This window comes from Lycium ferocissimum, chromosome 9, assembly GCF_029784015.1.
Source record: "Lycium ferocissimum isolate CSIRO_LF1 chromosome 9, AGI_CSIRO_Lferr_CH_V1, whole genome shotgun sequence".
NCBI lineage: Eukaryota > Viridiplantae > Streptophyta > Magnoliopsida > Solanales > Solanaceae > Lycium > Lycium ferocissimum.
The window spans coordinates 48,634,953-48,648,621 of record NC_081350.1 but is presented as its reverse complement, the minus strand read 5'-3'; the positions used below and the strand labels follow the sequence as shown (position 1 = coordinate 48,648,621).

Sequence of the window (13,669 nt, the reverse complement as noted above, 5' to 3'; positions counted from 1 at the left end):
TAGCAAAAGTAAAATCAAATAAATAAAGAAAAGGAAAAGAATATAAAATTAAAATTTAGAAGCCACGTGGCGCTGATGTGGCGGCGACTGTTTAACACCTCTCATTGTGCAACTGGTTATGTGTGTATCAGGGTGGTATTATTTCACTTTTTAGATGGTCGGGTGGGGGGGGGGGGGGGTTAATAGGTCGCCCAATTAGTTTGAATGTGAACTCGACTTTTCAGGTATAGTTCAGGATGCATTTGATGTATTTATAATCTTTATATTTAGAGCCTGTTTGGATGGACTTATTTTAAGCAGCTTATAAGCTGCAAACAGCTTATAAGCTGCTTTAGATAAGTTAAGTCAAACAGACTCAATTATTTTTTTGAGCTTATTTTAAGCATAAAATAACTTAAAACTGGCCAGTCAAATATTCAAAAAAGCTAAAAACAGCTTATAAGTAATTTATAAGCCAACCCAAACGGGCTCTTACATGAATTATTTAGTCTCAAATCCGGAGGAGTTACAGAAAACTTAGCATTGGCCCCACCACATTTATAACTTCACATGACCTACCAAAAAAAAATGGAAAATTATATTTGGCATAATTCATTTTGAAACAAACTGACACAAATAGGAGCATAGAAATAATTTTATACGACTTGTGAGGGCATTAAAGTAATTTTACATAACTTTTGACGGCGTAATAGTCACTTACTATATTTTCTATACCAGAAGTACCTTATGTGAAAGGAAAAAAAAAAAATGAAATTTCAAATTTCACTCTTACTCCTCAAGATAATTATTATTTTTTTCTCAATAAATTGAATTTCACTCTCTCTCCTCCATGTAATTAATGCTTTGTCTTTCCATTGCATTGATTAGATAAAATGGATCCCTTTTTTTTTTTTGGTACAAAAAACAAAAAAAAAAAAACTACCACAATAATGTCTTCATGTGTCAGAAGAAGCGTGCTTAGATTTACTAGTTTTAGGACAAGATGATAATATCTGCACGTGTACTAATTGAAATGTGACAATTGTTGGGTTTGTTAGTTGTTTGATTACTTGGTCTAATATAACCCTATTGTTAGACATAAATTCATTTTTGCCATTGATCTTTAACAAAATCCAATTTAAAGGTAGTTGTAATTCATAGTAAAGAATTGATGGATTAAACCAAAAAAAAAAAGTTCAAAGCAGTTGGACATTCTTTGAACACGTAACGTCTTAGCCCGAAAGATGATTCACTAAGCTAAGAATAGGAACGGACAAAGAACGATAAAAATGAATAATTTTGAATAGTACCTAAGTAAAATTAGACTTTTTGATTGTGTTTGGTACGAAGGAAAATATGTTTCTAGAATATAACTGATTTTCTTATTTTTTATGATATTTGATAAATAAATAAAAAGAATTATCTCAAGAGTATTGCAAACACCATTACGATTGACAAGATAAGAATATGTACAGGAAGTATCCTTGGACTACTGAAGAAGACTATATGAAGTACTACAAATAGAGAAAATAGAAGTTCATAAATAATCTCTGCCTCATGTAAATTTGAATTTGTATGACGATGTTGATTTATTGTATATTCCATAGTTCCACTAGTCAGTAATGCATCATTTTATATCCACGCAAGATGTTGTAAAAAGTTTAAAAAGATGATGCAACAACGAACTACCATTATGTAAAGATGCTGTGATTCCAACAAGAAAGGATTAAATTAGTTAGAGCTTACTTTTGTCAAAAAAATGAATTCTTACAAAAAAGGATTGAAAAAAAAAAAAAAAGAAGAAAGAAGGGCTAGCCCGCCTGAACCAGCGGCACTCTTAGGGCTGGATTGGAGCTGGCCGTTTTAAGGCCCTTTCAAATGAAGGGTCAACCCGTCCTAGCCCATCAAATTTCTTAGCCCGCGAAGTTTGGGCTGGGCTGACATGTTTTGACAGTTTTATTTATCGTGTGAACTGGCCAAGAAGCAGAACATACGCATATGGAGTGTGTAGGGGTTAATTAAAACTCTGCACACCTGTGTAACTTGGCCACGTAGGAGAGAAATAACGGTAGTTTTTCATTTTTCCCTTTAAGTACGCCATTCCTAATTTGTAGATCCATTTTCTTCTCTATATTGAAGCCCAAAAAATCTATTTTCTTCTCCAGATTTAGCTCCTGTCTTGAAGCGGTAAGCTCCCATTTGTGTAAATTTATGCTCTTTTTTCATTTCTATATTACATTTAAGGAAAATTTACTAGCCATAACTACCTATAAGACTTATTTATTAATAATAGCCACCTTTTATTTTATTTATTTTTGGTAGCTTAAATTAATTTCAAAATTACCAGTTGTAACTGGTATCCAACTCCTCTGTATTTCCCCTAAATTTACGGCCCATGTATCCCAATAACTTCCAACCTCTTCTCTTTTCAAATTCCTTTCTCTCCCATCTTTAATATATCAACCGTATTATACGCCCATTATCTATCATCATTATTAGCACGATTCCATCTTCCTTAATCGTTACCCATACAGTATAGGTAACTGATTTTGGTAATTTGTTAGTATTTTTTTAATTTTCTTTGTTGTATTTCTCTATATTTGTTCTTAAATTTCATCGTCTTTTTTTTTTTTTTTCCTGTTTTCAGCCATTGTTAGAGTGTTTAAAATAAGATTTAATTCTTCATTTTAATGGCGGAAAGAGATACTCCAAACAGGAATACTCGAGGTAGTTCCGATGTTTATTATGGTCCTAGTTTCTCTTTGGGATTTTCACAACAACAACTTGCAATTGCAGGAGAATCTGCTAATACTGCTGATGAGAGAAGAAGCAAGAAGATTCATGACCCATCAAGGATGCGTCAACTTCAACGAACTGAAGTTGCAAAACCGAGCAAGCCAACATATGATGTACCATTCAAAAAAGGTTCTAAAGTTGCTCAATAAAAGAAGAGAAAAGTAACCAAGCCTTCTTCTGACGTTAAGGTTAAAAAGATTGTTAAAGATGTAGATCTGGAAGAGGATGAACAGGTATGGATGAATTTTTTCCATTTTGTTGTTTTGTATTTCACTGTATTTCTGTATATTTCAACATATTTTTGTGTGCAATTCGGTGTATTTAATAAAAAAGTACCATGTGCATCTACTGTATTTATATCATATATGTTATAACTGTGGTAGTTATTTTGCGTTGTTGTTTAACTGTATTTCATTATATTTCCATATATTTCACAAGTACGTAAGTTTACTATTGTGTATATTTTATTGTATTTATATATTTTAAAAGCTGTGTTAGTTGATATTTGCAATTTTTTTTTTTTTTTTTTTTGTGTATCTTTTTGTTGTATATATATGTGTTAGGGGTATCAATGTCTATGTTTTATACAATTGGTTCTATCTTAACTTAGTGTTGCCTTTTTATTTTGGGAAACTAAATTCTATGTTAAGAGTCATCCTGAAGAGGCTCCATCGATGCAATGGAACACGAATATCGAGGTGTTCAAAGATCTCGGGTGTAAGCTAACTGTTCCACAGTTAGAAATGTTTTGCAAGACTATATTTGGAAAATTCCTTGGAATGCAGCACCTGGAGGTACAAGCACAGATTTTTAGGTGCTTCATAGTAAGGGAGCTCAAGGAGAGCACTTCTGATTGCTTTACAATTGATATAAATGGTGCCGTATTGCGATTTACTATGAGAGAATTTGCCCTTATGAGCGGGCTAAATTGTGTGGCCGATGAAATGTCAATTTACATACAATGAGGAAATACTGAATAGGATTATGGATGATTATTTTGGTGGAACCAGGAGTAAAGTAAAAAGATTGGAGTTGATTGATTGCTTTAAGAATAAGAGTTGGGGAGATAATGATGAGGACGCTGTTAAGATTGCAATTTTGTTTTTTATAAATACATACATCTTTTGCGGTGAGCCAAGGAAAACGAATATACCAAGGGTTCATTTTGAAGTGGTTGAGGATGGAAGATATGTAGATTATCCATGGGGCAAAGAAGCTTTTCACAAGTTGATTAGAAGCATTAGCAAGAAGTATTCCGCCACAACACAATATTATAGGATTCAAGGGATGCCACTTGCTATGCAAGTTTGGCTTTATGAGTGTTGTTCAAGAGTTCCATCATATCTCGCTGTTAAATCCGGAAATTCCATTTCAAGAATGTTGAATTGGAGGTCCATTGACAGTCAGCCAAAATGCAATATTTTGATAGAATGCATTTTTAGAGATGGCAAACAGTCGGTAATATTCAAACACTCTAACTTATTTTTATGTTTTTCATAGCATTTATTTTGCAATTATGTCTTACTGATTTTATTTGTATTCCACTGATCTATTTGTCATATTTGTGCTTTCTGGTGGTTTTTTTCTGGTTTTTGTATTTCATTATATTTCTTTGTATTTCCCTTATATTTTTCTGATTTTTTTCCTAATTTTTTATATTTCATTATATTTCTCTGTATTTCCCTTATCAAAATGTAACTATTCTGGTTTGTATATTTCATAATATTTCCCTGTATTTCATTATTCATAATGTAAATGTGACTAGTACTATAACAAACTAATTAAATCTTTATTTGTTTCTTCCACAGAGTTGTACATTTGCAAATACAATCTCCACTAGCAGTGAGTTGGAGAGTCTCCAATTGCCTGATGTTGTTGTCTCTCGAGATACGGTAGACACAAATGTCTTAATTGATTCCCATGAAGGTACCCACGTCACAAATATGCCAGTGGATGAGTATGATGATTTCAGTACTACTCCCCCTACCTTGCTAAGGGTAAACAACAGCAACAGGCGAGTCAGATAGATTCTCCACCTTCAAAGAAACACAGACAACTTCCTGTTTCAGTTTCTATATCAAAGAAACAACAAATTCACACCGAACCACAGACAACTTTGAAGAATATTCCAAAGGGTCAACAGGTTGTTCAGAAGCATGTTTTACAAAAGTCTGCTTCGCCAAAGTTGAATGAACAAATGAATCGGCCCTAAAATACCCCAAGTCAACGTGATGTCCCTACTACCTCTATGAAAGATAAACTGCAATTGCTAAGGAAAGATTTTCAAGATTTCAAGGAATCAATAAGTGATTTGGTTACGTAACAAAAATCTTTTGGTGCATTTAATTTACTGTTTGTTAACAAATGACCTTACTATTTTTGTTCAAATATTAGGTCGTTGGTGAGTTCACAAGTATTGACACTGAGTTCACCAATCTTCGCACTTTCATGGATGACAACTTCAAGAATCTATTTGAAGCAATCAAGGGGAACAATTCTGCAGAAAAGGTAAATGTGAGAAATAGGAATTGAACAAACATTTTAGACCCTTATCATGAAAGACAATTACTATTAATTCATTTTTTTTTAATGTGAAGGCTGCCGATAGTGAAGTGCCATTAGATCAAACTGATGGTGGGCTACAATTATCGCCTGAAGAAAACTTACGTCATGATTCTACCATTCAAACATCTCCGCCGAAATATGATGATGAGTCAAATAAGGTAAAATGGTTTTGTTATGTGAAAACTATCTTTAAAGTTATATTCCTGTGTTCATGAAAAAATATATGGTTGCTATGTTCCAGTTTATTTATATTTTTAAAGTTATGTTTTCCTCTGTATTTCTATTTTACAAACTTTGTATTTTTCTGGTGTTTTGTTTGTATTTCACTGCTAAACTTTCTCTGTTTTTTTGTATTTCACTATATTTCTATGTATTTCTACCCCACAAAATAAGTTGAAATCAGACATACTCAGCTAATTTTTTAGGTTTTTGTGTATTTAGTGATTTTCCAACCTTATATTTATGTTATGATTTTGTTTTAAATTGTGATTTGTTCTAATTCCAAAGGGTGTTGCACCAATGTTACATGGTGAGGTTCTGGATTGGAGCGACCAGCGGGAATGTAAGTGAAGATACACGTAAAGCTTGAATTGAGGAGATTAATCAAGCGGATGGAGGATCTTTCAACTCCACAGAGGTAAATTTACATTCATACTTATATATATTTCAAGATACTGCTATATTTACCCTACATTTTTTTTTCAGGGAATGGTCGCAGAGATGCTTGTTGAGTTGCCTCTCGAAATTCGTGAACCACCAGCAGGTGCAGGAATACAAGCCGGGGGCATCACTGATCATTCAAATTTATAGACCCCACCTAGAGTCGATGACACCATAACTAAGTCACAATGGTTGATTCCTGACGAAATGTTACCAAGCAAAATAGCTGCCACTGGATTCTCTGAGTTTCATCAAACGGGCGATAAAGGATTTATTATGCCAGTAATGTCTGCTGACAAAGGAATACAAGAGCCAGTGGTTAATGCGAAAGTAGTAATTGCTCAACCAGATGTTATTCCAACTGAGATAGTGAAACCTAGTTAATACTTCAGTTCACTTTACATGACCAATTACGGCTCTGCAGAAGCTTCTGTTGAAGATCCCCCACCTTGTATTTTTAAAAAGAAGCATCCATTTGTTGAAGACCCAATCAATGGCCCGCGAAATACTTCTCTTATTCAACAATACCGAAATTGGCTCAAACAGGATCTGCTTCTAAGGCACGATAAAAAGTAAGTTTGAACGTATTTACCTTTTTAATTTACATATTAATTTAGCAAAGTAAATTGTTTACATTGAAATACCTGATTGTTGATATTTTGGAAAGGGCAAGGAAAGCCGTTACAAAAAGAATAAGGAAGCTTTGGATCCAGAGGACATTAAGTTTGACTTCAATTTTAGTGTGTTACATGTTGATGACAAAAACTAGTTCTATCTCTTATCGATGAATGGCCAGTCTTGGAATGATGAGGTGCTATATTTCCCATTTCTTTTATTCCTTAATTCTACAGTTGTTTATCTATCTGTTTTTTAAAGCATATTTCTCTAGATTTCTTCTATGTATTTCTATGTATTTCCCCATATTTCTTTGTATTTCTTCATTTCAACAACATATTTCTCTGTAACACTTTTTATTTTTTCTACCACACAATGTACGTATGTAATTTTAAGTTACTGATATGCATTTAACTTATTTCATTTTTTTTACCAGCATATTGATGTCATTTTTACTACTTGCGGAAGAAAGGCAAGTACGACAAGGATAACAGTTACAAATTCACAACTGTTAACTGTATGTTCTTCTCCAAAATTGACGAAATTCACCGTGCATATGCAAATCCGGAGGGGACCAGTAGTGTTGCCAGTTTGGAGAACGAAATATGCGAGTACATTAACGAGTGCATGATGCTAGCTAATGTGCCAGGGCATACAGTTGATTGTGTATTCATCCCTGTCAACATCAAAGAGAAAAATCACTGGATCTTGATTGTAGTGCCATTCACTGATAGGTATTCCTATTTTTTTTTTAATTCATTATACAACCTGTTAACAACCGAGCTAATGTACTATTCTTTTACGTGTAGGCATCTGTACATCTACAACTCATACCGAGCTGCTGGTCATGATGCTATTGTTAGAAGAGAAATACACAAGCTAGCTACCCTAATGCCACATCATCTACATCTGTCTGAGTTTTATGAGAAAAAAAAGGCATCGATTGGATTAACCATCCATCATACAAGGGCAAACAACAGACTGATGACTTTGATGTCGTGTATGTGAACGATTTGCCACAACAAGCCTCTGGGAGCATGTATGTATTTCTTAATCATAGTTCCATTTTTTTTCAAAATTCTCAACAAATAATCAATTTGTTTCATTTTTCAGGGATGGTGGTGTGTATGTTGCCGCATTTGCTGAATACTGTTGTTCTGGTCGAGGCGCTCCAGCTAAAATTGACGCAGAATCACCACGTAATAGATACGGTGCATTACTATGAGAATACGGATGGTAAAAGGCTGATTGAATGCCTTCAGTGATAATGAACTACGGCCAAGACCAGTTAGGCCTTCCATAGATTACAACGCAGTTGACACAGTAGTTGTTAATTAGTCCATTAGGTTTTAATGTTGTTTTGTTATTCACAGTATTGTTTGTTGATAAATTAGTACATTTTGTTGTGTTGTTTTATTAAGAATTGACAAATTGTAGTGTTTTTTCATCAATGACTTAACTAATATCTATTACAACTATTTTTTGCCTAAACCTGCCATATTTATATTAATTGTTTAATGAAATAGCTTCCGATGTATTTTCAATATATTCCAATGTATGTACCCACTATACATTTTTGTAGTTCTAATTTTATGTAACATTTTTTGATATATTTCATTGTATTTCTGTGTATATAGGCCTAATGCAACTTCATATTTCGTAAACACTTCACTCATCTTTCATTGTATTGTTTTAAGTTAATACGTATTTATTCCTTTAGACATCCATTAACACGGAATTGTTTGCACTATTATTATGAAAACAAAGGACAAAAAATACAGAATACAACGATTAACCAAAAATTTCTTTATTTAAGATTTTTGGGGATAAGTGTTTTTAACAAATAAAAACACTTACGAACTAAACATCTACTTCTTACGTGGCTCATTAGAACAAGAATGCCTATTGTGACCAAGATGTCCACAAGTACTACAAGTATTCCTACGTTTACCAATCATCGTCTCCATTAATAGTTTATCTCGCTTCTTCTTTGGCCTTCCTAGCGGTCTCTTGTATCTTGGTGGAAAAACAACTTCATCGCATATGTGTTTGGGAATTGTTACACCTCCCGTTTTCGTCGCAAGGAAGTCCTTGGCCTATGGGTGGTTTATGCCCTTAGTATGGAGATCCGTACCCGAGTTTTTAAGATATTAAGTGCCTTACCCCGTGTGTACCAAAGTATAAGTACATCTTCCTTACGATACGACATGATTAGAAGCTAAACGGATCGAATCGCTGCAGGCCGGAGCGACTCAGGAGAGTCTGCAGAAACCAGTCACCATCGATGGGCCGTTGACACAATGGCACCTGCGGATTTGATCCAAATACCTAGCCAACATCTATTCCTCCTTACAGAATAGCACCTGCGGAGTTGAAAGAATTGAAGGGACAATTGCGGGACTTACTCGAAAAGGGCTTCATTAGGCCCAGCACATCACCGTGGGGAGCGCCGTATAATTTGTAAGAAAGAAGGATGACTCTTTGTGAATGTGTATTGATTATAGGCAATTAAATAAAGTGACTGTAAAGAATAAGTATCCGCTCCCGAGGATTGATGATTTATTCGACCAGTTTCAAGGCGCCAAATGTTTCTCGAAGATAGACTTAAGGTCAGAATATTATTAGGTTAGGGTGAAGGAGGAAGATATTCCAAAGATGACATTCAGGACTAGATATGGGCACTACGAGTTCCGTGTTATGTCATTCGGATTAACTAATTCTCCAGCTGTATTCATGGACTTGATGAATCGTGTATTTAGACCCTTCCTAGATCTGTTCGCCATTATGTTTATAGATGATATTCTGATTTATTCACCGTCAGAGGCTGACCATGCAGATCATCTACGCGTAGTGCTTAGAGTTCTTCAAGATAAAGAGCTATATGCAAAGTTTTACAAATGTGAGTTCTAGTTGAACTCTGTGGCTTTTCTTTGTTACATTATTTCAGATGAAGGCATTAGAGTGGATACTCAAAAGATTGAGGCTATGAAGAATTGGCGAAGGCCCACGACATCAACGGAGATATGTAGTTTCTTGGGCCTAACAGGATATTATAGAAGGTTTGTGGAAGGATTTTCTTCTCTTTCAGCCTCATTGACCAAGTTGACTCAGAAATTCGCTAAGTTCCAATGGATAGATGTATGTGAGCGGAGTTTTCAGATATTGAAGGACAAGTTGACTTCAGCACCCGTTTTGACTCTGCCAGAGGGAACAGATGGCTATGTGATATATTGTGATGCCTCAGGTACCGGTTTGGGCTGTGTATTAATGCAGTATGGCAAGGTTGTTGCTTATGCTTCTAGACAGTTGAAACAACACAAACAGAACTATCCAACTCATGATCTTGAGTTAGCTGCAGTAATTCATGCTTTGAAGATGTGGAAACATTACTTATACGGTGTTCATGTCGATATCTATATTGATCATAAAAGCCTCCAGTACATCTTTAAGCAGAAGGACTTGAATTTACTCCAGAGACGATGACTAGAGTTGTTGAAAGATTTTGATATTGATATTCTGTACCATCTTGGAAAAGCTAATGTAGTAGCCGATGCTCTTAGTCGTAAATTCATGGGTAGCCTGTCACTTGTGCAGTCAGAGAAAAGGGAGATAATTCGTGAAGTTCATCAATTAGCTAGCCTCGGAGTACGACTGTTAGATTCAGGTGATGCAGGAATTACGATCCAGGATACAGCGATGTCATCTTTGGTAGTGGAGATAAAAGAACTTCAGTACATAGATCCTGTTCTAGTCCATTACCGAGATACGACTCCTCAGAAAGAAAAGACACCTTTCGTGATCACAAAAGATGGAGTGCTCAGATATCGAGGTAGATTATGTGTTCTTAATGTAGCAGGACTTCGTCAGCAGGTTATGGGAGAAGCTAATTATTCTCGGTATTCTATTCATCCGGGTACGACAAAATGTATCATGATCTCAAGGAAGTTTATTGGTGGGATGGTATGAAAAGAGACATAGCAGAATTTGTCGCTTAATGTCCGAATTGTCAACAAGTCAAGATAGAGCACCAAAAGCCCGGGGGTTTATTGCAGGCTATGAAGATTCTGACATGAAAATGGGAGATAATTAATATGGACTTCATTACAGGGTTATCCCGTACTCAGCGGAAGTATGATTCAATATGGGTCATAGTTTATAAGCTTACAAAGTCAGCTCATTTCCTACCTGTCAGGACTACTTATTCAGCTAAAGATTATGCGAAGCTCTATCTTAAAGAGATTGTACGACTTCATGGTGTTCCTATAGCCATTATTTCAGATAGAGGAGTGCAGTTCACAGCCAATTTTTGAAAATCTTTTCAGAATGGGTTGGGGACTCAGGTGAGTCTTAGTACTGCATTCTATTCGCAGATAGATGGACAGGTAGAGCGTACTATACAGACATTTGAAGACATGCTGAGAGCTTTTGTGATTGACTTTCGAGGTAGCTGGGATGATCATTTGCCTCTTATTGAGTTTGCATATAATAACAGTTACCACTCCAGCATTCAGATGGCTCTTTATGAGGCTTTATATGGGCAGAGATGTAGGTCACCTATAGGATGGTTCAATGTTGGAGAAAATCAGTTAGCAGGCCCAGAGTTAATACAGCAAGCAGTTGACAAAGTGAAAATAATTCAAGAAAGGTTACTAGCGGCGAAAAGTCGACAGAAATCATATGCAGATAATCGATGGCGCAAGTTAGAGTTCGAGGTAGGCGATTGGGTTTTCTTGAAAATTTCACCTATGAAGGGAGTGATGAGATTTGGCAAAAAGAGTAAGTTAAGCCCTCGATACATTGGGCCATATAGAATTGTTCGTACAGTGGGTAAGGTAGCATATGAGCTAGAACTACCCTCTGAGTTGAAATCTGTACATCCGGTATTCCATGTATCTATGCTCCATAGGTGTATAAGAGATCCCTCAAGAATTGTACCGGCAGATGATATCCAAGTGACCGAGCAGTTATCATACGAGGGACCCCAGTGGCTATATTGGATACTCAAGTTCATCGATTGCAAACTAAGGATGTGGCTTCCGTTAAAGTGTTGTGGAGAAATAATAATGTGGAAGAAATGACTTGGGAAGCTGAAGAGGAAATGAAGGCTAAATACCCGTATTTATTTCCGTCATCTCAGGAGGCCCAGTTTGAGACATCTTCTTCCCCAGGTATTGATTTTATTCATAGTTATTATGATTGGTCATGTGAGGCCATGGTGTTGTATGTTTAGCATGTGGCCCTGTGTGGCATTATTTTGGGTTGTTGTGTACAGGTGGGATTGGCATATTTACAGGGGAGACTCTGCCAAAATTTTTATAGCCCCTGATTTGCATGAACATTCAAGGACGAATGTTTCTAAGGGGGGGAGAATGTTACACCTCCCGTTTTCATCGCAAGGAAGTCCTTAGCCTATGGGTGGTTGATGCCCTTAGTATGGAGATCCATACCCGAGTTTTTAAGATATTAAGTGCCTTACCCCGTGTGTACCAAAGTATAAGTACATCTTCCTTACGATACAATAGGATTGGAAGCTAAATGAATCGAATCGCTGCAGGCCGGAGCGACTCAGGAGAGTCTGCAAAAACCAGTCACCATCAACGGGCCGTTGACACATCGACGAGCCATTGTGGTGCACCGTCCCTTCTCTGCCGCCTTTGAAGTTTTAGGTGGCAGGTCAACGGAGCACGCCGACGAGTCGTCGACCCACCGTCGACCCGCACCACTGGAAATTTCTAGTTCCCTTTATATATATATGACCTCCACGTATTTTCCACTTCTAAAGTCAGAGAAGTTCCTAGAATATTCCTTTCAATATTTCCATCATCATAGTGAAGATTTAGTAAGATTCGATCCCCGAAAACCCGAGCTTGTGAAGAGAAAGTTGCTCCTAGGGTTCTATTAGAGTTGTTAAACTTTGGAATTGGAGTTGAAGTTTGATTCTTCGAACCCTAGACTTCTCAAGGTATGTATATGATTTCTACCTTTGTGTTTAAGCTAATTACCAAGAGTTTTAGTAGTTTGAGGTAAAAAGGATTATAGTTATGGAAGTTGTAAGTTGTATAAGGGTAGAGCTGTACTTGAGGGCTATTTTGAGGGATGATTTGGAGTAGAATTGATTGTATTTTGATATGTAAGTATTGACATGGTTATTTTTAATATTGTTGTTGATATTTAAGTTAAATTGGAAACCGAGGGATTATTGAGTTATGAAGGAGATGTTGCCCGAACTTCGTTAAGTTCCTTTTTCACTTGATTGAATAGTAAATGTTATAAAAGGGCTAATTGTGACCTATGTTATCTTGGTTGTAGACTTACAAGCTCAAGAAATAGACGTTGGACGATTAGATAAGCTTCAATGTATGTTAAGGTTGTTCCTTTTGTTCCTTTGGCATGATCTTTATTATCCGCACGACCAAGTGAGCAAGCGAGTTCCAAAGACTCTACTCTTAGACATTACAGGATCCGTCGTATCCTTGATTCCTCATGATTCATGTCCATGACTTCTAGGGATCTTTTGTTATCTAGAGTAATCCGGAGTATATTTTCATGAGTCTTTCATGCATTATATATATATATATATATATATATATATCTATATATATATATATATATATATATATATATATATATACACACACACACACACACACATATATGTACAACTATTTTCTTACACCGTGCTCGCATGGTCGGGGCAGCACCACTACGGTGGGGTCAACATGGATGATGATGTATGATTACACCGTGTCTATACGGCCGGGTAGCACCACTGCGGTGGGCGGCATATGGATGATGACAGCACCACTAGTGGGCGGCGTGAGATGATTATCGTCCCGGACGCAGGATGCCGGGACGCGGGATTATATGAGATATGGATTGGGCCATAAGTTCCTCGACACTATTAAATGATATATAGATCGGGCTGTACGTTCCACAACACTATCAGTTATATTAGTTTACAGAGTGCGTGCATGTCATTCACTGCAGAGATAATTTCAGTTAAATAAATACATTCAGACAGTCAGTTGTTGTGAGTTTCAGATTCCTTTCATGA

The 13,669-nt window shown here is 36.2% G+C and overlaps 1 protein-coding gene across 1 annotated transcript; it reads left to right on the top strand.

The window, feature by feature from the left end:
• The first annotated feature begins 3,695 nt into the window (after positions 1–3,695).
• LOC132029320 (uncharacterized) lies at positions 3,696–4,866 on the top strand. The gene is made up of 2 exons (XM_059418622.1): positions 3,696–4,233; positions 4,584–4,866. The coding sequence occupies exons 1-2, from the start codon at positions 3,715–3,717 to the stop codon at positions 4,800–4,802; spliced, it is 738 nt and encodes a 245-aa protein (XP_059274605.1). The 5' UTR covers positions 3,696–3,714; the 3' UTR covers positions 4,803–4,866.
• The last annotated feature ends 8,803 nt before the right edge of the window (positions 4,867–13,669 follow it).